This window comes from Balaenoptera physalus (assembly GCF_965194825.1).
Source record: "Balaenoptera physalus genome assembly, chromosome: 16".
Classification (NCBI taxonomy): domain Eukaryota; kingdom Metazoa; phylum Chordata; class Mammalia; order Artiodactyla; family Balaenopteridae; genus Balaenoptera; species Balaenoptera physalus.
In genome coordinates, this window is record NC_138898.1 from 14,801,573 (window position 1) to 14,824,497 (window position 22,925).

General features: G+C 55.5%; 1 protein-coding gene and 1 long non-coding RNA gene across 3 annotated transcripts; one reads left to right on the forward strand and one right to left on the reverse strand.

The window, feature by feature from the left end:
* Positions 1-1,471: 1,471 nt before the first annotated feature.
* On the reverse strand, positions 1,472-3,556 carry LOC309645374. The gene is made up of 2 exons (XR_014254833.1): positions 2,332-3,556; positions 1,472-1,668 (listed from the first exon to the last, which is right to left on the reverse strand). It is a non-coding gene; the product is annotated as an uncharacterized lncRNA (long non-coding RNA).
* A 205-nt stretch (positions 3,557-3,761) lies between these two features.
* On the forward strand, positions 3,762-22,570 carry ZNF335 (zinc finger protein 335). 2 transcript variants are annotated; one of them, XM_082430086.1, is made up of 28 exons: positions 3,762-4,156; positions 4,827-5,077; positions 6,421-6,661; positions 7,371-7,448; positions 7,697-8,002; positions 8,090-8,221; positions 9,099-9,245; positions 10,571-10,823; positions 10,915-11,092; positions 11,748-11,860; positions 12,767-12,785; positions 12,920-13,036; positions 13,115-13,191; positions 13,274-13,434; positions 14,161-14,393; positions 15,300-15,393; positions 15,519-15,613; positions 18,113-18,372; positions 19,320-19,431; positions 19,518-19,892; positions 20,676-20,818; positions 20,899-21,053; positions 21,176-21,279; positions 21,373-21,450; positions 21,668-21,751; positions 21,833-21,898; positions 21,981-22,062; positions 22,155-22,570. In XM_082430086.1, the coding sequence occupies exons 2-28, from the start codon at positions 4,877-4,879 to the stop codon at positions 22,280-22,282; spliced, it is 4,032 nt and encodes a 1,343-aa protein (XP_082286212.1). In that variant the 5' UTR covers positions 3,762-4,156; positions 4,827-4,876; the 3' UTR covers positions 22,283-22,570. The 2 variants fall into 2 exon arrangements, with proteins under 2 accessions (XP_082286212.1, XP_082286213.1); XM_082430087.1 differs by having other exon boundaries at positions 8,093-8,221.
* The last annotated feature ends 355 nt before the right edge of the window (positions 22,571-22,925 follow it).

Below are 22,925 nucleotides of genomic sequence, written 5' to 3' on the forward strand. Positions count from 1 at the left end.
TAAATTAGATTTCCTCTTTAGAATCATCTGGCCCTCCTCTTGTTTTCCTGGCCAGACCGCTGATATTGTGTCTCTGTTTCCTTGTCTATATACTGGAGGTTCAGGACTTCCCTGGTGGTCCCGTGGCTAAGATTTCGTGCTCCCAATGCAGGGGGCCTGGGTTTGATCCCTGGTCTGGGAACTAGATCCCACTCGCCGCAACTAAGAGCCTACATGCTGCAACTAAGACCTGGCACAGCCAAAAAACTAAATAAATAAATATTTTTTTTTTAAAAGGAGATTCATCCAGTCATTCAACAAATAGGTATCTAGTAGGTTCCTTGTGACTGCAAAACTGTGCTAAGTAGGCTCCTTGTGACTGCAAAACTGTGCTAAGTGTTGGGAATATCACAGGAAATAAGGCAGATTAAAAGACATGAAAATCCAGGCGCTGCCTACCCCTCATGTCTCTGTAATGATCAGATGAGATGTTTGCATAAATGTCACCTGCTGCCTGGGTCTCAGGAATTGCCTGCATTAGGCAAACACTATTTGAACTAGAGCCTGTTTTCTGAGACTAAGCGTTCTGGTCTTAGGGCCTTTACCCACTTCCCCTTTCTCCCTCCAATCCTGACAGAGAAAGATTTAGGACGAATAAAACGAAGACTTAATTTACACCATGGGGAGTCAACTTAAGGCACTCATTATCCCGAGTGGTGGTACAGTGTTAAGCTATAAATAGGTCTTCTAAGAACAGGTTTAGCTAAACCCATAGATGGCGGTGACACGGAAAGAGAAGGTAGAGATGCGCGCCAGAGCACCCACCTGCTGACTGCCTGCTCGGAGCTCTGCTGCCGTCCCGGGGCACCTCGCACAGCGAAGGAGCACTGGACTGGGCCGGGAGTCAGGAAACGAGGGTTTCAATCCCAGCTCTACTGACCATCAAGCGCATGACCTTGGACTAGTCATTTCACTGCTCCTGAGCCTCCGTTTCCTCATCTGTAACCTGGGACTATTGAGAGTACCTAGGATCTCTGGTTGTTGTGATGAATACAGTTTAAAAATGCATACGAAGCACCTGGTACTTGGTAAGTGCTCAGTAAGCATTTGCTAGTATGATTATTATTTGCTGCAGGAGATCTGGCCTAGAATCCCAGCCCTTTCCATTAGAACCAGGAAACATGCTGTGTGCTTTTGAGCAAGTAATTTTCTCTCTGGGCTTCAGTTTCTTCATCTGTAAAACGGGAAAAAATAGTAACCAAACTGCCTGGCTCAGGAAAAGAGAGTTAAAGGATCAACTAAGAACCAGGTAGGGAATTCCCTGGAGGTCCAGTGGTTAGGACTCCACGCTTCCACTGCAGGGGGCATGGGTTCAGTCCCTGGTCGGGGATCTAAGATCTTGCAAGCTATGTGGTGAGGCCAAAAAAACCCAAAAAACCAAAAAAACACAAAAAGCCCCAAATATATACATATATATATATATATATATATATATATATATATACATATGAACCAGGTAGTATTATTATAACTACATGAGAAATACTACAGAAATAGTACAGCAATCAAAAAGTGTGGAGGTTATGGGAATTCCCTGGTGGTCCAGTAGATAGGACGCAGCACTTTCACTCCTGGGCCCCAGGTTGGATCCCTTAACTGGGGAACTGAGATCCCAAAAGCTGCTCGGTGCTGCAAAAAAAAAAAAAAAAAAGTGCAGAGGTTAGAGCCAGATTGCCTGATTTTCAATCCCAGCTCCACCCTTACTTAGATTCGTTTACTATCCTATGCCTGTTTTCTCATATTTAAAATGGAAATAATAATGGCAACTACCTCATAGAGTAGTTGTGAGGATAAAATAATGTAGGTAAAGTGCCTAGTACAGTCACAGGCACAGAATATCCTTTTTTTTTTGAATTTTTGAATTTTACTTATTTTTTATACAGCAGGTTCTTACTAGTTATCCATTTTATACATATTAGTGTATGTATGTCAATCCCAATCTCCCAATTCATCCCACCACCACCCTCCCCGCCACTTTCCCCCCTTGGTGTCCATACGTTTGTTCTCTACATCTGTATCTCTATTTCTGGCATAGAATATCTTAAGTATTATGATTACTATGCATACTTCACATGGTACCTAAATTGCTTGAGGCTTTAGAATCAGAGACCTGCCTCCATATGCCAGCTCTATTCTTTAGGCTGTGTGACCTCGGACAAGTCACTTCCCCTCGCTGAGTTTCAGCTTCCTCCTCTCTACATTGGAAGACTATAACAACCCCTGATTCCTTAAGCAACCCCTTTGCTTTCCCTGATGCAGCAAAGCACATGTGCAGTGCCTGGCACGTGGTACATGTGGTAGGTGCTCATGGAAAATGCCTTCCCTCTTCTTTTCCTCTTGGCTCCTCTCCTCAGCATTTCTCTCAATGGTCTACTTGAACGTCCTTCTGACCCAGAGCCCCTTCACTGCTTCTAGAAATCTCCCCATCAAAGCTGAGGCCAGAACTACACACGGCATGTTCTGGTGGGAAGAACCCTTGATTGGCAGTCAGAAAACCCGGTTGGCTTCCTTATCTTTGTAATGGAAGAATTCTGATATATTGTTTCAAGGAGTCATGACCTTGGGCCATGAGCTTTCCCTCTCTGGTCTTGAGCTCCATGACGAGGCTATTACCTTCTGTATCATGATATTTTGCAATCTTGTGCAAAGGTGGTGGCAAAGGCCAAGGTTAGGATTAAGCCTTAGTTGGGCTGGGGATGGGATTGGGTGGTGTGCAGCTACTCCTGAGTACCCTGACATCCTTGAGGGAGGTGACTTGTTTGGAGGCAGGATACATCCTACTCCCATGGAATGGGGGTTGGAGGTGGCTCTGTAGGGCTGAGGAATCAAGTTCACGTTGGAAAACTGCCTGGTGGGTACAAAACCAACCTGCTGTCATGCCCTTGTTCACCCAGCTTTCCAGGGCTGCTCGGCGGCCTGGTCCTGCTGAATGGGGGTGAGGGGGAACGAGGGGGCATAGCCAATCCAGAGACCTCATGCTCTATTCCCCCTAACAAAACCTGCTCCTAAGAAAGGAGCAGGGAAACCCCCTCATACTCAGGTACAACAAATCATAACAGCTCAAAGCACCCTATCTTTTTAAATAGATTTTCTTTGCAGGATTTTTTTAGATTCTCCCCGCCCTCCCCACCCCACCCCCCGCCAAATTTGTATTTTTCAATCGACGAAAACAACTTATGCAACGCAGAGACTTCAGGACAAACCGGGGCGCCAGGTTCCTGCGCAAAATGCTAAAAAGGCTTAAGCAGAGGGTGTTGCCAAAAGTGGCATTTCGGGCATCAGAAGGACGGTCATACCTTTCTGAAAGGCTGCAGACCTTTAAATACATCTACACTGAGCAGAGGAAGGCTATGGAGAATGCCTTGACTTCCCAGCTCTATTATGTAACAAATACGTGTACAGAGCTCAGTAAGGGCCCTGCACTGACTCTTCTCCATTTCCCCAACTCCAGCCATCAGGGCTTGCATTCCAAGTCCCTTTACTAGATGTGACGTTGGACCAGCCACTTCCCATCTCGGGGGCTCAGTTTCCCCATCGGTAAAACAAGGATTATATGCTCCCCTCTTCCCAGAACACGTCAAACCTAATCGGGAAGGATTTGATTGGGTTCGATGAGAGCGTAAAATAATCGGCTGAAAGCCAGGCGAAAAGACCGATAACATTTACTCCTCTCCCACCAAGCCAAAACATCCCAGTCTCACGCTTTTCTGAGCTGTTCCGGGAAGGGCGTGGTCAGGCCACTGGGAGCCACGCCCCCGGACGTGGGGCCAGCCTGAGCCGCGCCCAGCCCTGCGGCTCAGGGAAGGGACCCAGCAGTGACGTCACGTAGCCACGCCTATGTATTCCTCCGCCGGAGAGAAAGTAGCTCCCAACCCATAGAGGACTCCGTCACCCATACTAGGAGACATGTAAAATCCTATATTCTCTGAGAACTCTAGTATGGTTTTGAGACCTCGGGGCCACCTTCCGGCACACTGGAAGCCTGTCTTTCTCCGGGCCGGCGTAGGAAGTAGTCCCGGCCTACGGAAGGCCGATGGGTCCCTCCGCAGCGGGGGAAAGAGGATGGCGACTTCGTCGATGCCGGAGTCGGAGAGGAACGCGGCTACGAAAGCATCAGGTGAGCGACGGGTGGAGTCAGGTCGCCACACTGCACCCTGCCGTGAAGTGGAGCCACACTGCGGGGATACCCGGCGGCGAGGTCCCGGGCCGGCGGGGCTGTCCGAACAGGGCCCCGGGGTCCCAGGCCCTTTAGTCGCTCTCGCACTTGCCTGAGCGGAAACCCGGAGCCGCCACAAGATGGCGTCGGGCCTGGAGCTCAGGCAGCGCCGGGGACAGCCCCGAGTCTCCAGGCCCCGGGACCGTCGCTGTCAGCCCCCTCCGCACGGGAACCAGGGGAGGGGGGAGCGAGCCGCTGACCCAGGGGGCTTGGGGGCTGTACCACAGCCTCTGCACCCGGGGGGACTCGGGGGACCGAAGGGCTGAACCACTGAGCCCAGACGGGGCCCGTAGAGTGAACCACTCTGCGGGAATCATGGAGGGGAGGAGCAAAGGGTCAAGATTACCCGCCACTGACCACCCTCCGGGGATGGGGGAAGGACCCGAGACTGGGAGGCAAGGCTTCCTGGTCCTGTTTTCCCGAAGCTCTCCTCGCAATACACTAGAGAGCCCCGCCCCGTCGGCGAGTCAGTGTTTGCATCTGCGAAATGGGCATGTGGGTGCAGCTGGGTGCGCCGTGGGGACCCGGGATGAAGCCCACCTGTTCCAGCCCCCGTCACCTCTTCTCGCAGAGTAAAGGCCCCGGACCCTGGGCCCCCCTGTCAGGCCGCCCCCCGAGCCGATGGAGGAGAACGAGGTGGAGAGCAGTAGCGACGCGGCCCCTGGTCCTGGCCGGCCCGAGGAGCCCTCTGAGAGCGGTTTGGGTGTGGGCACCTCGGAAGCCGTGTCGGCCGACAGCAGCGACGCCGCGGCCGCTCCGGGGCCAGCCGAGGCCGACGACTCTGGCGTGGGGCAGAGTTCGGACCGCGGCACCGGCTCTCTGGTATGGACATTGCTGGCCGGCGTGGGTGGTGGCAGGGACCGCAGGCAGCAGGGCCTGGCGGCCAAGGGGAAAAAGCCAGCAAGGCTTGCTTATAGCTAATATTTGTTTATGGTTTACTGTGAGCCGGGCACCATGCCAGGCCCTTAGCGTGGATTTTCTCATTTAAGTCTCATACCTTGTAAGGCACATACCACTGTTTTCCACATCTTACAGAGGAGCAAACTGAGACACAGCGCCAGGATTCAAATCTAGGCTGTGGGCTGACCCACTGCACTACCCACTGTCCTCACTCTTTGGGATGCAGGTGACCTGGTTCAAGTCTCGGCTGTACCACTGATTCACTGGGACACCTCTTTGAACCTCGGTCTTCCATCTTTAAAACGGAGCAGAAATACCCACTCCTGAGGGTGCTCTGTTGTGAGCAACCACCAGACATTTTCTTGGAAACGCTTTGTGAAATAGTCTCCTGGCTCTGCCACCTCCTGGCTCTGTGATCTTAGATAAGCTACCCAAACTTTTAGCTGTCAGTTTTTTCATCTGTAGAGTGGGAATAATAAATATACTTGCCTCAATAGGTTTTTTTTTTTTTTTGAGAACTAAATGAATTAATATATGCAAAGCAATTAACACAGGGCTCAGCACATGGTAAGCAGCCAATAAGTATCAGCCATTACCGTTGTCATTGTCTGCAAGATAGTGATCATTTTCAGGACATCACATTATAGAGGTGCACAACAGTAGCCCCCACTTTGGGGTCCAGGGGTTTTATTAATTCAGCAGAGATGGACTTAGCATGTGCCCAGCTTGTGCTGGACCCAGGGGATACAGCAGGAGACAAGGGAAATGTGGTCCTGGCCCTTATGGAGTCTGACCTGGCAGACGTAACATTGCAGAGTGAACCATAATGTGATGGCAGGACACAGGCGACTATAGCACTGAGGATGGAGAGGTCCTAACTTGGCTTTGGGGGTCAGGGTCAGCTTCCCAGGAGAGGTACCAGCTGAATGGCAGTGAGAAGACTGAGTAGGAGTTAGCCACAGTGTGATGCTAGGAAGCGTTTCAGGCAGAGGGAACAGCTTATTTGAAAGCCTGACGAGAATAACCTCACCTGGCTGTTGTGTGAGGTGTGGGCAACGTGGGGCCTTGTACCTGGCCGGAGCCAGGGACCCTGGCGCTTGTTCTTGGGGGTGTCTGTGACTAGAGGGTTTCTCTCACTGGTCCTCAATGAGGGTGAGGGCGTGGGTGACTCCACCCACCACGTCCTTGGGCCAGGGTGGGGGGCAGCCTGCCCTGCCCCATTACTGGCTCCTAAACTCCCCCTTTGCCTGTTTCCTATCCCCCAGGAGGAGGTATCCGAGAGCAGCTCCAGCACAGACCCCCTGCCCCATGGCTACCTCCCTGATTCATCTTCTGTTTCCCACGGGCCAGTGGCAGGGGTGACAGGTGGCCCCCCAGCCCTGGTGCACTCCAGCGCACTCCCAGACCCCAACATGCTGGTGTCCGACTGCACGGCTTCTTCCTCAGACTTGGGCTCGGCCATTGACAAGATCATCGAGTCCACCATCGGGCCCGACCTCATCCAGAGTGAGTCAGGCCACAGGGGGCAAGAGTTGCCCCATAAGGGTTTCCCTGCAGAACCAGCTGTGCAGACTCAGGCAGATGACCTTACCACTCTGAGTTTGTAACATGGAAACAGTAACCCCGTTTCATAGTGGTAAACGATGTGGGGATTTAATGAGATAGTACGGTATAGTTCCTGGCATATGAAAGCACTCAATAAATATAGAAACAGTGATACCTAACTTTGTACCGGAGTCTCTTCTAAATACTTTACCTGCAGTAGTTCATTAATTCTCTTGGTAACCCCAAAAGGTAGATGCTGTTATTGTTCTCACAGTCTGGATGAGAAAGCCAAGGCACAGAGGATGTAAACTAACGTACCCGCTGTCATCAGCAAGTGTTGGGGCATGAGCTCAGACAGTGACTCCAGGGCGGGTGCTCATGATTTACCAAACTACTTTCTATTATTAATGATCCGTGTAAAGGTTTTAGCACCTGGAAAAGCCCTGGGATGGCCTGAAAAGCCAGTCCTCCTTTAATGGTTAAAGGTGGGCAGCTGTGGACTGGCTACTGGGCTAGCATGTCACACACAGCAGACCTCTCAACAGCCCTGCCCTGGACGGGAAGTGGGCAATGGGGCAGCGGACTCAGTCGCACGGGTGAGTCAGAATGAGTGTGGGCAGTGACAATTGTCCTTATCAGCTGTGCATCCCCTTCTCACATCTCTGCCCAGGCTGCATCACCGTGACCAGTGCTGAGGGGAGTGGTTCCGAGACCACACGGTACCTGATCCTGCAGGGACCAGACGATGGTAAGAATCCAGGCGCCAGACCCAGGGAACCCTGCCGTGGGCGGGGGAGTAGGACAGGGAGGCTCTGCAATAGACTCACTGTGTGATCTTGGCAGCTTCTCCACTGCCTTGGGCCTCTCAGTTCCTCCACTGTTACTCTGGTGGGGAGTGGGGTTCTAGGATCCCTGGGCCTCCCTGGGAAGGGCAGCTGTAGTTCGTGGCCGGCCTCCCCCTCCACTTCCTTCCCTCTGATTCCCTCACCTTCCCAGGGGCCCCCATGGTATCACCGATGTCCAGTTCCACCCTGGCCCACAGCCTGGCAGCCATCGAGGCTCTAGCCGATGGCCCCACATCCACATCCACGTGCCTGGAGCCACCTGAGGAGGTGCAGGGTGAGCCCAGCTCCCCAGCGCAGCCACGCCTGGGTTCTGGCGCCGAGGAGCCAGACCTGCAGAGCCTGGAGGCCATGATGGAGGTGGTGGTGGTGCAGCAGTTCAAGTGCAAGATGTGCCAGTACCGGAGCAGCGCCAAGGCCACACTGTTGCGCCACATGCGGGAGCGGCACTTCTGCCCAGGTGCGTTGACGGTGGCCTGCCTGGCCGCCTGCACAGGTGGGGCTGGGGTGCCAAGAGTCAGACGTGGCAAGTTTGTTGTACCGCCAGCAGCCACTGCCGCCGGAAAAAAGGGACGTCTGCGGAAGTGGGGCACCTCCGCCAGGACCCAGGAGGAAGAGGGCCCAGAGGAGGAAGACGATGATGACATCATAGACGCCGGCGCCATCGATGACCTGGAAGGTAGGCTACCGTGGCTCTCGGGCCTGTCACCCACACCCACATCTGCAAATACCGAGCTCCCTGTGGCCTGTAGGGAGGGCCAGGGAAGAGGAACTGGCGCACACGCAGCCACGAGTGCCTCCTGCATAAGATAGAGGAGTTGGAGCTCTGGGACCAGGAGCTTTGTGTGTAGCTGTACAGGCCATGCGCTGAAAAATAGTACTGTGTCTAAGAGGGTCACGTTCACATTTGTCTAGCAGATATAGAATGGAAACCACGTGTGTTTTTTGTTGTCATGTTAAAAGTAAAAAAAAGATGAATTTAAGTTCAGTCATATATTTTATTTACACATTATGTCTAAAATATTATCATTTCAATATGCAATGATTATGAAAAGTTATTAGTAAGTTTTACGTTCTTTTTTTCACACTAATTGTTGGAAATCTGATGTGTATTTTATACTTAATTATGGCTCCATTTAGACTAGGCATATTTCAACTGCTCAGTAGCCACATATGGCTAGTCAGGGAGCTAGTGGCTCCCTCAGTGGATAGCATAGTCCTACTTTGTATACTGGAGTGACTAGACAACTGTTTTCTAACAATGGCCGTAAAGTGTATTGAGGAAGGAGTGTTTTTTTCTGATTCACATAAAGGTGCCGTCTGAGCTAGTGGTAGGTGTTAGGGAAGGTACAGAGAAAGGACTGCAGGGGCCAGAGAGTGGCGCTCACAGTTAGCCAGGGGGACATCAGGAGGACTTCCTGGAGGAGGCATCACTGGTGGGTTTGAAGGGAGGAGCAGGCAGGGAAAGGGAAGTGGGCCTCTTTCCAGGGAAGCTGGCAAGGGGTCAGGGCTGAAAGGTCAAGGCTGATGCCCCTCTTCTCTTCTTGTCCCCACAGAGGACAGCGACTATAACCCTGCTGAGGATGAGCCCCGGGGGCGGCAGCTACGGCCCCAGCGCCCCACTCCCAGTACACCGAGACCCCGCAGGAGACCTGGCCGGCCCCGGAAGCTGCCTCGCCTGGAGACCTCGGATCTCCTGGACGGTGAGACTTACTTGTGGGAGGGGCTGTGCGGTGGGGCCCAGGGGTGGCCTCGTTCCCCGCTTGCTTCCATGGAGCCCTTGCAGATGTGCTTGCAGAGCAGCACGTCTCAGACCCACCGGGGTGACCTGCAGGCCTCCTCGTAAAGGGGAAAGCTCTCCCATACCAAGCTTGAGAGTTAGGATATAGCAGCTTTCTGAAAAGGCTTTTCGGTGGTAAGTTGTCACAGCACGGAAGTTTGAGTATTTATAACTGAACTAATAAGATAAGTTTTAAGAATTATTACTAAAATGAGAATAAGTCTGAGGGCTGAGACTATGTTGGAGGAGCACGGACTTGGAGCATTACAAGCCGGGGACAGGAAGGACCCGCCGTGGGCGTGAATGCCGGCTCTGCCACCTTCCAGCTGTGTGCCCTGGAGCATGTTACTTTGCCTCTTGAATCTCCCGTTCCCTTATCATGAATGGAGGTGATAGCACCTGCCTCTTAGGATTGCTTTTTAAGGCTTAAATAGACACGGAAAAAATACACGGTAGCTGTTTTTGTACATGCGGTTGCGGGTGTTGTATTTTTTAGTCTTCTTTTTCAAATAACTTTTTACTGAGGTGTATGTGTGGAAAAGCACGTGTATGCTAAGTGAATCAGCTTAGTGAATTCACAGCTCAGTGAATTTTCACAAGGTGAACACACCTGAATAACCTGGCACCCCATTAAGAAACAAAATGTTACCCGCGTTGCCTGTAGCATATAATTTTGAATTTTTTAAGCATTACATTGTAATGCTGTTAGTGTTTTTGAATAGGTAACGCATTCGGATGTTCAGACGTCAGAGGCTTTGCAAGTGTGTGCGGTGATGTCTCTTCCCTTCCTCCCGTCTGCCCTCCAACTACCCAGCCTCCGTTGGGAAAACCAGTGTTTAAGCGTTGCTGTTGCTCCCCAGACCTTAGTACATTCCCATGAGGTCGCTAGAGCAACAATTATATCCATTTGACAGATGGGGAAAATGAGACTCAGAGAGGGGAGTGGCTTTGCCTGAGAACACACAGCAAGTCGATGACAGAGCTTAGCCTACCCGCAGGTCTCCTGGCCGTGAGGTCCCAGCTCTCCCAGTGCTGCTCCAGACTGTCCCATTTAAGTCGTGCTGTGCTAACAGCCCGTCAGCTGCAGGAGGGGGCATATGTCCACGCTGCCCTCTAACCACAGGCTGCCTGCGTCTGTCCCGTGACCTGACGGGCCCATCAGTGGCCTGTGACAGTGTGGGGGGGGGAGGATATTTTGGCTGGCCTCTGGCACAGCTGTCCACATCTGTCCTGGTGTGTCCATGGCAGGTGTGGAAGGAGAGCCTCTGGTCAGCTTCCAGACTGGACAGAGCCCTGCGGAGCCACAAGACCCCGAGGCACCCAGCTCCTCAGGCCCGGGACGCCTGGTGGCCCTGGGCAAGGCCAATCGGCCCCCCGTGGAACCCGGTGTGAGCCAGTCAGATGTGGAGAACACAGCACCGTCCTGCCAGGACGAGCCCGACGCCCCGCCCCGCCGCCGTGGGCGACCCTCCAGGCGCTTCCTCGGCAAGAAATACCGCAAGTATGCGGCGAGCAGAGATGAGGGCTGGGGGCAGGGGGAAGTGGCCAGACCCCTGGCCCAGCCAGACCTCTCCCCAACACCCTCCTGGCAGGTACTATTACAAGTCGCCCAAACCCCTCCTGCGGCCCTTCTTGTGCCGCATCTGCGGTTCCCGCTTCCTGTCCCACGAGGACCTGCGCTTCCACGTCAACTCCCACGAGGCTGGCAACCCCCAGCTCTTCAAGTGCCTGCAGTGCAGCTACCGCTCCCGCCGCTGGTCCTCACTCAAGGTGCGGCCGAGGGAAGCGGAGGCGCGGGAGGGCAGGGGGAGAAGGGACGCTGGATGGGAGAAGGCCCCGAGGGGGAGTGGAGGTCACGGGCACCCGCGGTCACCCTCCTGCCCCGTGTCAGGGTGCGCGTCTGGGCCGAGGGCACACTGTGGTAGGCCTCACGCTGCATAGTGGCATGACATCGACTTAGACTTGCTTCACTACCACCGCACCTGGCAGGTGGCAGTGCAACTGCTTTAATCGAATTCAGTGTGTTAGAAAGTCTCCCAGCAGGTGGCGGTAACGTGTCTCAAGAAAGGGGTTCCTTTTTATGATCTCACGTAGCCCGACAAGGTCATAGGTGTTGAGAGTCCCATTTTACTGACGCAGGAAACTGCAGCTTGGCTTGGCCAACGTGAGGCAGAGCAGGCCGCGGGTGGAGGTCGGGGGTGGCTCGGGCACAGATGGCCAGAGCCCCTGTGCTTTCTGCGCACAGCGCTTCCTCCCTCAGACCCGGACCTAGAAGTTGTTCTCTGGACCCCTGCAGTAGGGGTGGGGAGCGGGGGTTGTTCCGGGCTGCAGTGGGGAGGGGGCAACTCTACGGCTGTAGGCACAGGGCGGGTGGGCAGGAAGGGAGGCTGTACCCCAGCCCCCTGTCCTTCTGCCTCTCTCCCAGGAGCACATGTTTAACCACATGGGCAGTAAGCCCTACAAGTGTGACGAATGCAGCTACACCAGTGTTTACCGGAAGGACGTCATCCGGCACGCAGCCGTGCATAGCCGGGACCGGTCAGTGGGGGTGGGGAAGTGGAGGCCCAGGGTGACCACGGATTCCCCCTTACTGAGCCCCTGCTCGGGGCCAGCCTGCTTCGCAGCACAGTACAGATGTGGGAAAGGCAGGGCGATTCATCCCAGATCACTTGGCTCAGAACAGGGCAGTGTCAGGGTCTAGAGGTCCCTTATTCGGTCTCTCCTGCTTCGAGCTTTGTAAATTGGGGACAGTCATTATTGAGGTGATTAAAGGAAATTGTGTACCTAAAGGGTCTCAGAAAATGATTTGAAGGTCTTCCAGGCTCCACGTCCATACTCCATCTCTCACGGCACTGATAGGGCAGATGTAGGACAAGTAGGTGGAAAAACAAAAATCCTCAAGGGCCTAGTGATTGTTCACTGAATTATCACTGTGTGGCTTGCAGGATCTTAGTTCCCTGACCAGAGATTGAACCCCGGGCCCCGGCAGTGGAAGCGCTGAGTCCTAACCACTGGACAGCCAGGGAATTCCCGCTTTTAGGTGTTTCTTTAAAAAAATTAAAAAGGGAGGGGGAGTTCTATGTCCACGTAAGATTAGGGACACCAGGTCGAAAACCTGGTTCAACAGCTCTTTTCCCTGCAGGACTTCTCAGAGCCTTTAAAATGCAAATGCATTTTGTGACAGAGAGAGAGAGAGAGAGAGAGAGAGAGAGAGAGAGAGAGAATGCACTGTTCCTAAAGTTAGTTGACTTTGAAACTTTATTTACAGCACACCTCTTGGCATTTTCCCCAGCGAACTCCAGTTGGGGGAATACTGTTCTAAGGGAAAGGGGCTTGGGTCGGGGCTGAGGACAGTCAGGGCTGAGGCTGGGTCTGGTCAGTGGGAGAGGGTCTGGGGTGGGCTTGGGGACAAGATGGTCTGACTCCTGTGCCTTTCTCCCCCAGGAAGAAGAGGCCAGACCCGGTGAGTCTGGGGCCCCAGGCCGGGAAGGGAGCCTGCTTGAGGGTGGCTGGGGCATTGTGGGGTGGGGGGGAGGCACGGTCTCACCCTCTCTCCTACCCTTTTCTCTCCGCCCGGCCCCTTCTGTCCCTTCCCAGACCCCGAAGCTGAGCTCCTTCCCCTGCCCTGTGTGTGGCCGTGTCTACCCCATGCAGAAGAGACTCACGCAACACATGAAGACGCACAGCACCGAGAAGCCCCACATGTGTGACAAGGTGGGTGGGGCTGGGGGCTGGGGGCAGGGGGCCCGCCTGGGGGCTCCCTCGTCTGACCCGCCTCGCCACCCCGCACAGTGTGGAAAGTCCTTTAAGAAGCGCTACACCTTCAAGATGCACCTGCTCACGCACATCCAGGCCGTCGCCAACCGCAGGTACATCCCCGACGAGGCCCCTGGGGCTGCGGTGCCCCACCGCGCCCTGTCGCTGAGCTCTCCCCGCTCCGACCACCTCCAGGTTCAAGTGCGAGTTCTGCGAGTTCGTTTGTGAGGACAAGAAGGCGCTGCTGAACCACCAGCTTTCCCACGTCAGCGACAAGCCCTTCAAGTGCAGCTTTTGCCCCTACCGCACCTTCCGAGAGGACTTCCTGCTGTCCCACGTGGCCGTCAAGCACACAGGTCAGGCCAGCCACCCCCCAACACACCGTGGCCCCCTGTCGGAGGCTCAGCTCTGTCCTCTTCATCCCCCTCGGCAGCCCCAGCCCTCCTGCTGCAGGGAATCCCCCCGGGACTGTCACTCTAACCTCAGCTGAGGTTCCAACTCAGCCAGCTCTTCTCTGTGTGGCCCAGGGCCAGTTGCTGGCTCTCTCTGAGCCTTTCTTAGTTGTGAAAGGAGAGAATCAGAAGTACCAACCATGGGGTTGTTATAAAAGTGAGTTCCATTTGTTCCCTGAGCCCTGTCTGTTCTGGGCGCTGGGGCTTGAGAGAGGTCTTACATAGGCCCTGCCCTCGACAGAGGAAGCTGCTAAAGCAGCATCACATCTTGGCCCACAGAAGATGGACAACAAAAGTTGGTTCTTTCTCCTCCTCGGTGCCTAGCCCTCTGGCAGACACACTAGGGAAGAAGAGAGAGAGCGGGGTTGGGGGGGGACACTTCGGGAGATGAGTCATAAGAGAAGTATGTGGTCACCTGACCTTGAAAATGGGCCCTCGGAGGAAGGCTGTTAGCGCAGAGGGAGACCTGGCTCGTTCCTGTCCTGGCACACCAACATGCACAGAGCGTGGGTTTCCCTGAGCTTGGGAACACAGCGCAGGGAGTGAATCAGTTGGAGACGATCTTGGGGTCATAGAAGGCTTCCTAGAGGGGGTGGGCAAGCCCAAGCATCCCTACACATGTACCTGCAGGGGCCAAGCCCTTTGCCTGTGAGTACTGCCACTTCAGCACGCGACACAAGAAGAACCTCCGCCTGCACGTACGGTGCCGACATGCAAGCAGCTTTGAGGAGTGGGGGCGGCGCCACCCTGAGGAGCCCCCTTCCCGCCGTCGCCCCTTCTTCTCTCTGCAGCAGATCGAGGAGCTGAAGCAGCAGCATGGCGCAGCCCCTGGACCTCCGCCCCGCTCCCCAGGACCTCCTGAGGTAAGCTCAGGCAGCAGACGGGGGGTAGGAGCGTTGGCTGCGATGCCAGTGTGACGCTGCCTCTCCCAGCCCTAGCGTCCTCACTTGCACACTGAGTACAGCGAAATGACCCCTGCCTCTCTGGATTGTGGTGCAGAGCAGCTGAGGTCACAGATACGTCACCCCTCAGCTCAGAGTAGGGGTGGCTTTCCAGTGCTAGTAATAGAGCGTGGAAATATCAGTATCTTGACTATGGTGATAGTTTATTATTCTCTTCATGTAAAAGAAGTCCAAAGGTCAGCAACCCAGGGCTGATGTGGCAACTCCTCGATCAGTCATCAGGAACCAAGCTTTCTCAATACTTTTTCCCAGCCGTCCTAGGCATGTGACTCCCATCTTTGTGATTGACTTATGGTCCCATATAGCTGCAGGAGCTCCAGCCTTCCTAGCCACATCCCAGGCAAGAAGCAGGAGGAAGGGATGGGGGAAGAGCAAAAATGATGCCCGCCATCTATCCATCTTACCTTCCTCGTGAACTTTACCAGAAGCTCCTGCTTAGCCACATGGCCACACTTTACCCAGCCGCAAGGGAGGCTGAGAAATATAGTCTTGTAGCTGAGTATGTTGCCTGCCCCCTCCCCTCCCCAAAAGATGGACCACCACAATGTGCTGGTAGAACACAGAGGCTCTGGAGTCAGATAGTCTTGTGTTCAAGTCTCAGTTCTGCTACTTACTAGCTGTGGGATCCTTAACCTTAGTCAGTTCATCTGTTGCATGGAGCTGGTAAATATCTTGAAAATATCTTGAAGAGTGTGAAGATGAAACAAGCCAATAGCTGTAAAGTGTCTGGCACATAGGAGGTGCTTGGTGAATGCACTTGAATCTGAGCTGCCCCCTGTCACATTTGGCCATATTCCCACCCCGCAGATCCCCCCAGAGGCAGCACCTCTCCAGTCACCCGAGACCCCCCCGCTGCTCTGTTCTGACACCCTGGGTGGTGCCACCATCATCTACCAGCAAGGTGAGTTCTGAGGGACGGTGGGAGCAGGGGCAGGGCTCGTGCCGGTGGGGGCCGGAAGCTGGGGAGGAGGGCGTTGGGTGCCAGTTTTCCAGCCATTTCTAAGGCTCAGCTCCCACCCGACCCAGGAGCTGAGGAGTCGACGGCCATGGCCACACAGACAGCCTTGGACCTGCTGCTGAACATGAGCACTCAGCGGGAGCTGGGCAGCGCGGCCCTGCAGGTGAGCTCCTCCCCGGCCCGGCTTTACCCTTGGTGCCAGGTCTGCGCTGGACACTGAGAGCGGAGGCTAGTGATGGAGCAGACGTGCCCTGCCTTCAGGGAGCTCCCAGTCAGTGGGAGACAGATCCACTGAAACCCAGTGGGCAGACGCAGAGGAGGGGGACCGCTGTGCCAGGGAGGCCCTGGGAGGGCAGAGGCTCTCCCACTCCGCTCTCCGGAGTCACCAGCGGTCTCCGCCATGCTGAGCAGTAAGCACCGCCCGTGCCCATGAGTGTGAACTAGCTTCCCATCTAGCCTAGCACCCTCATTCCATGCCACCTCCCACAGCCCAGAGGCTCCCAAGGCTTTCTTGAGCTCCGACCTCTCACATGTTCCTTGCACCTTAAGCCTAGCACATCTTCCCCCAGGTTCATCATCTTTACTTCTCCCTCCGCCTCCCCCGCACCTCTCCAGGCTTCTCTAAGGCGGAGAGAGGTTTGTTAGCACCTCCTGTCTCCCAGCCTCTTGAAAAGATGGAGACTGTGTGTTTGAGATGATGAATTCCAACAACTTGGAACAGTAACATGCTGCTGGGGGACAGAGCTCTGTGGAGGGGAGCCTGCTGTTGGACCTAGAATCTTCAGAGGGTTTAGTTTGTGGCATTTGGGGGTGTATAGAAGTTTTACATTTTTAGATAGTTCAGCGTGTCAGGCTTTTATAGTTTTTGTCTGTGGTATCATCCTTAGAAAGGCCTCTTCACCTCAAGATTATATAAACATTCGTTTGTATTTTCTTCTTAGGGTTTCATTTTTTACACTTAAATTTTTACTCCACCTGGAATTCACTTTTGGTGTGTGCAGAAAGGTAGGGGACTAAGTTTATTTTTTTCCCAAAAGTTGTCCAGTGCAATAAATCGAATCCTCTCGTTTTCCCCAGTGGTTCAAAACATCCCCTTTATCGTGCACTGGATTCCCCCGGGTACAGGAGTCTGTTTCTAGACAAGTTCTGTTCTATTGCTCTGTCTGCCGTTCTCGTGCCAGTATCATCCATTTTGGTTGGTTGGTTTTTCTGATTACAAAAACATATGCTTGTGAAACCCAAAATGAGCGTTAAGAATTGTTCTCTTCAGAAGGTGAAAGTCCTTAAGGTTCCTCCCCTCCCCCCCTCCCCCCCACCCCCGATTCCACTGTTAACGGGTTAATAAGCGTTTCTGCTGTTTAGTCCACGTGCTCACTAACACAGAGACCTCTTGATCCTTAAAAAATGAGATCACGCCATCCGCGCTCACGGGCAGCCTAGCTTTTCTTCCCTCTGCAGCGTGTGAGGCACGGCCTGGCCACACACACGCGTCCACTCCTTCCTGATGTCTCCACGTCATTCCATCCTAGGGATGTTCTGAAGCTTATCTCGTCAGTCCTTTACGCGTGGGTGGCTTCCTTGTCATTAACTCAAGGCATTGCTTCAGTGCACATAGATTTTCGGGTGCTCATAAACATGTTTTTTACTTGGGGAAAAAAAAGCCTCCTAGAAGTAAATAGAATCAGTGGGTCCCAAGGCGTGACGCCTCCTAAAAAGCTATGTCAGTTACATGACCACCACTAGAGCGTGCTTCCTCACAGCCTCGCCAGCGCTGGGCATCAGTCTTTATAAATCTCTTCCATGTGATGGAAGTATATGTCAGGGTCTTAATTTATAATTTTGTGATCACAAAAGGGATCGAGTTTCTTTCTGTATGTTCATAGACCATTTTATTTCTTCTCTGACGTATGTTTGTGTCCTGTATCTATTTTTCCATTAAATTATTAGTCTCTTTCTTATAACTTTGCAAGGGCTGTTTGTATGTGTGGGAACTCCACTTTTTATCTCTTAGGTGAATTATTAAATACCATCTCCCCCCACCCCGCCAGCTTCTTTGTTTTCTGATCTCATTTTATGGTTTGTTTTTTTGTAGGTTTTAACATACTCTGTCATGATTAGGAAAATCTTCCCACCCCAAGGATTATAGGAATATCCATATTTTCTTTTAATATATCTCGAGTTTTATTTGTTACGTTTCAATCTTTAAAACATTTGAAGCAGGCTTTGGAGTAGGATGTGAGGTAGAGCTCTGACTATTGCATTTTTTTCTTAAATGGTCTGCCACTTGTTCCTCTACCTCAGGCTTTCTCACCCTTGGCACTTTGGGCCGGATAATTCCTTGCTGGGGGTGCTGTCCTGCTCGTCTGGGATGTTTGGCAGCATCTCTGGCTTCTGCCCCCTACGTGCCAACCAATTGTGGCAACCAAAAATGTCTCCAGACGTTGCCCAGTGCCCTTGGGGGGCGGTAACGCTCTAGCCTGTTCTTGTTAACTCTCTTTCCAGTTGCCAGGAACACACAGTTGGGCTCGTGTGAATGCGTGGTGGTGGCACTGGGTCCCGCCAGACCGTGGGTGAGCTTTGAGGCCCTGAGATAGAAAAGGGCCATGAACGCCAGCTCCTCTGCCACAGACCCCGCTCGTAATGCCCGCTGGTGCCGTTGCAGGTGGCCGTGGTGAAGTCAGAGGACATGGAAGCAGGGTTCGCGTCCTCTGGTGGGCAGCCCTCCCCAGCAGGTGCCACTCCCCAAGTGGTAGCCCTCCACATGGCAGAGCCAGGGGGCAGCGCGGCCGCCGAGAGCCAGCTAGGCGCCCCGGACCTACATCAGATCACCCTGGCGCCTGGGCCGTTTGGCGGGGCTGGCTACAGCGTCATCACGGCACCCACCATGGAGGAGGGCACATCGGCTCCTGGCACACCTTACAGGTGAGACCTGCTGCCTGCGAGAGCCCCCCCCAGCCATTTATAGGTGTGCTGGGGGGAGTCAAATGAGGACCCCGCCCACCCAAGCCTAGCTGGCAGGAGGTAAAACTCCTAATACACGTAAAACAGTTGGGCTGTAGGGGTGTCGTGTCCCTTCAGGAGGTCAAGAGCCACTTAAGTTGTGCCAGGAACTTGACATTCGTGAACTCACCTAAACCATTCCCACGAGATGCATGTTTCCCTCTCTTTACAAATGAGGAGGGAGGTGAAGTAACTCGCCTAAGGTCAGACAGGCTGTAGATCTGACCCTGATCTCTGTGGTTCCAAAGCCCACGTCCTCCTTGTACGGGATGGTCCCTGAGGTGGTTTCCAGTTCTGACCTTAGGAACGAGCTCAGGCTCCTTAGCGACATTGGAGGCCCTGCAGCTGCACTTGGCTTTCTCTACACTGAGCACGTTTGGGGCAGAAATGTTTACGTTTCGCATGTTCGTTGAACCCCTGGGCAGTCTGAGGAAGCCCTGAATTCAAGTACCGGATTGTTCAGCTGGGATGGGAGTCAGGATCCCTGGGCCGGCGCCTGGGCAGCCCAGTCTCTCAGCATCTGCCCTTTACCCTTGGCCCGTGGGTCCTTGCAGTCCTGCCTCCCCACTCGCCCTCTCCTCCTGCCCCACCTGGTCAGACTTGGGCTTGACCCCTGGAGCCCTTCACCTCGCCACCCCCCAGCATGCCCATCGAGGGGGCAGGGATGACCACTTCTGAGAAGGACGATCTCTGGACGCTTGGTCGCCATTTACGCAAGAGGCATCGGAGGTTCGGCTGGTAAAGGGAGGAGCCAGGGGTCAACCTGCGGTGGCAGTCACTCAGTTGATGCCTTTCTTGGGGAAGGGACTCCTGTGGCCCTCCCATCTTCTCCTGGAACGCTGCCTCACCACCCCCTCCTCTGCCCACAGCGAGGAGCCCCCCGGGGAGGCAGCCCAGGCCGTGGTTGTGAGTGACACCTTGAAAGAAGCTGGCACCCACTTCATCATGGCCGCCGACGGGACCCAGCTGCACCACATCGAGGTGAGGCTGGGGGTAGTCACCTCTACTCTTCCCATTTCTTCCTCCCTCCCTCCCTCCGCGCCTCACACTCCCCTGCCTGTCCACAGCTGACTGCAGATGGCTCCATCTCCTTCCCAAGTCCAGATGCCCTGGCCTCTGGAGCCAAGTGGCCCTTGCTGCAGTGTGGGGGGCTGCCCAGAGACGGCCCTGAGCCCCCGTCTCCAGCCAGGACCCGCCGAGTGGGGGACCCCCAGGGCTCTGCCTCCCCACCTCCTGCTGCCAGCAAAGCCCTGGGCCTGGTAGTGCCCCCCTCGCCACCATCTGCAGCCACTGCATCGTCAAAGAAGTTTTCCTGCAAGATCTGCGCCGAGGCCTTCCCCGGCCGAGCTGAGATGGAAAGTCACAAACGGGCCCACGCTGGGCCTAGTGCCTTCAAGTGCCCCGACTGCCCCTTCAGCGCTCGCCAGTGGCCCGAGGTCCGGGTAGGTGCCCCCGTCCCTCTGCTGGCACCCGTTTGTGTGACAAGCCTGGACTGAGCACCCCGCAAGGCCAGGCCCTCCGCTCCCCGCTGGGGTCAGAGATGACTCAGCAAGGCCCCAGCTCTCAGGGGGCTCAGTCTGGCGGGGAGGCACACCAGGCGGTGACTAACACCCGACAGTGTTCCCGGTGTGAACTAAGTGCGCACGGCAGAGCACAGATGGGGAATGAGTCACGTGGACTTGGGGTGCTGGGGGGACGTCCCAGAGGTGATGGCTGAGCTGGGCCTGCGGGAGCAGAGGGGCGGTGGCGTGAGGCAGCTGGGGAAATTTGAGTTGTCCAGAACACTGAGGGCACAGGGTCCCAGGGAGGTGTGGGGGTCGGTGTGGAGCAGGCCAGGTTCCGGGGACTCCGTCTGTTACCCGAAAATCATCGGTTCTCAGGTCCGAGCGCGTGCTGAATCCTCACAGCGGCTCAGTGAGGGGAGCGGGGCCCAGAACCCAGAGTGTCAGAGCTGGGGGCGACCTTCAGAGGCCCCTCTTTGAGCCTGTACATTTCACAGGGGTGAACTGAGTGTCAACAGGGACAGGGCTTTCGGAGCGGCCTCACGACGGAGCCCGTGGCTCTTCCCTTCAACACCCAGCAGCGCCAGACCGTGGTCTGGCTCGTACTTCTCACCCAGCTCCTCCCAGATCCACCGCGCGTGAGGTCGGGGTCCCTGGCTCCCCTGTCCGTGGGGAGCCACCTGTCCTGACCCAGCCGGTGCCCTGACTCCGCCCCATCTGCAGGCCCACATGGCGCAGCACTCAAGCCTGCGGCCCCACCAGTGCAACCAGTGCAGCTTCGCTTCCAAGAACAAGAAGGATCTGCGGCGCCACATGCTGACCCACACCAACGAGAAGCCCTTCGAGTGCCACCTCTGTGGGCAGCGGTGAGGCCGGGCGCAGGCGGGCAGGCGCTGCCGGGCACGCGTGGTGGGGCCGCCCCTGAGCCGCCTTCCTTCGCCCTCAGCTTCAACCGGAACGGGCACCTCAAGTTCCACATCCAGCGGCTGCACAGTCCTGATGGGAGGAAGGCGGCGACCCCGACCGCGCGGGCCCCGGCCCAGGCCCCCACCCAGACCATCATCCTGAACAGTGACGACGAGACGCTGGCCACGCTGCACAGTGAGTGGCGCCTGGGGCCCCCTGAGCCGCTGCCCCAGAGGGCACCCTTGGGCCAGGGTGGGGCCGGGGCGTCTCAGGTTCCCCTGGAGCCCCTGAGCGAGCATCCACCCCTCTCTGCCCAGCTGCGCTCCAGTCCAGTCACGGGGTCCTGGGCCCAGAGCGGCTACAGCAGGCACTGGGCCAGGAACACATCATTGTGGCCCAGGAACAGACAGTGACCAATCAGGTGAGAGCCTGGGCTGGGGGCCCTGCTGGCAGGTCATGGGCAGGGGTGAGGGCACACAGAAATCTGAAGCTAGAGCTGGCCTGGCCCTGACAGGAGGAAGCCACCTACATCCAAGAGATCACTACAGCAGATGGCCAGATGGTCCAGCACCTGGTGACATCTGATAACCAGGTGAGCTGCTGTCACCACCTCAGCCCTGAGTGCCCGCCCTCCTCCCCCCCACCCCCAGGCCCCATTCCCAGGAGGGGGTTGGGGGAACAGTACTTTCCAAACAACTCCTCCAGCTGCCATTGCTGATGGGGTGTCCCTGACCCCCCTACTCTGCCTTCCTCGCTGAGCTCCCGGGGAGCGGGGCCGCAGCACCTGCCTCTTCTCCCCCCTTCCTCAGGTACAGTACATCATCTCCCAGGACGGAGTCCAGCACCTGCTCCCCCAGGAATACGTCGTGGTCCCAGAGGGCCATCACATCCAGGTAGGCCAGGCCTGGGACGCGAGTGAGAAGAGGAGTGTACATCCTTCTTTGAGAATAACTGGATTGGCTTCCTCTCTCCAGGTACAGGAGGGCCAGATCACACACATCCAGTATGAACAAGGGGCGCCGTTCCTTCAGGAGTCCCAGGTAGGGCCCTTGGGGACCAGGTGGAGCAGGGCCATGGGCAGGGGTCCTGTTAAGGCTACATCTCATTGCCTGTCTCCTCCAGATCCAGTATGTGCCGGTGTCCCCAGGCCAGCAGCTTGTCACACAGGCCCAGCTTGAGGCTGCAGCACACTCAGCTGTCACAGGTATGGGGCTGGACCCTGAGGGTCTTGGGGGCCTGGGGCCCAGGCCTAGTTCCTGGGCCTCAGGCTCACCATCCTTTCCCCTCCCCTGGCAGCGGTGGCCGATGCTGCCATGGCCCAAGCCCAAGGCCTATTCGGCACGGAGGAGGCAGTGCCTGAACACATCCAACAGCTGCAACATCAGGGCATCGAGTATGACGTCATCACCCTGACCGATGACTGAGCCCCAGGGCCCCCACGAAGACCATGGATATTGGGGCCAGCCCTGCTCGGGGTGGGGGGCCCACTGGGACTCCCTCGCTGCTCCACCTAGGATCTCCAGATGCTGAGCAGCCAGCATCCTGTGACTCCCGGGGAGCCAGACCTGTGCTGCTGGGGTTAGGGGACAGCCGTGGGCCCCAGCCAGGACATGCTGGGGGCCCCAGCCTGCAGGCAGGCTTTGGGAGAGAAATTTATTTTTGTTTGGATGGACCCACTGGGCCCTCAGTCTCAATAAAGGGACCAGAGTCCAGCCTTGGTCAGCTCACTTTGTCCATGTGCTGCTACAGCCAGAACCAGGCAAGGATTTAGGAAGGAGGAGGAGCCCACTACAGCCCCCAGGGTAGAAATGAGGTGGAAGCTGCCCAGCCCCGCAGTGCATCTTGGCCTGCCTCTGTAAGTACAGTGGCCCAGTAGGGCAGACCCTCGGGGCAGAGGCCTGATACTGGGAGAGAGGGCTAAGCTGGTGAAAGCCGCACTGAGCACCTTCAGACCCTGCTTCCTCCCCGGCCTCAGGGGAGCACTGGCTCCTTGCCTAGAGGTCCTCAGAGCACAGCCAGGTGCCTCTGACCTGCTCTTCCTCCTGACACTTGACTGTAAAACATACC

Coding starts and splice junctions, on each gene's coding strand:
- ZNF335 (XM_082430086.1), top strand. CDS start 4,877: ATGGAGGAGAACGAGGTGGAGAGCAGTAGCGACGCGGCCCCTGGTCCT. Junction 7,449..7,696: donor CCTGCAGGGACCAGACGATG/GTAAGAATCCAG, acceptor TCACCTTCCCAG/GGGCCCCCATGGTATCACCG. Junction 21,752..21,832: donor CAGAGGGCCATCACATCCAG/GTAGGCCAGGCC, acceptor TCCTCTCTCCAG/GTACAGGAGGGCCAGATCAC.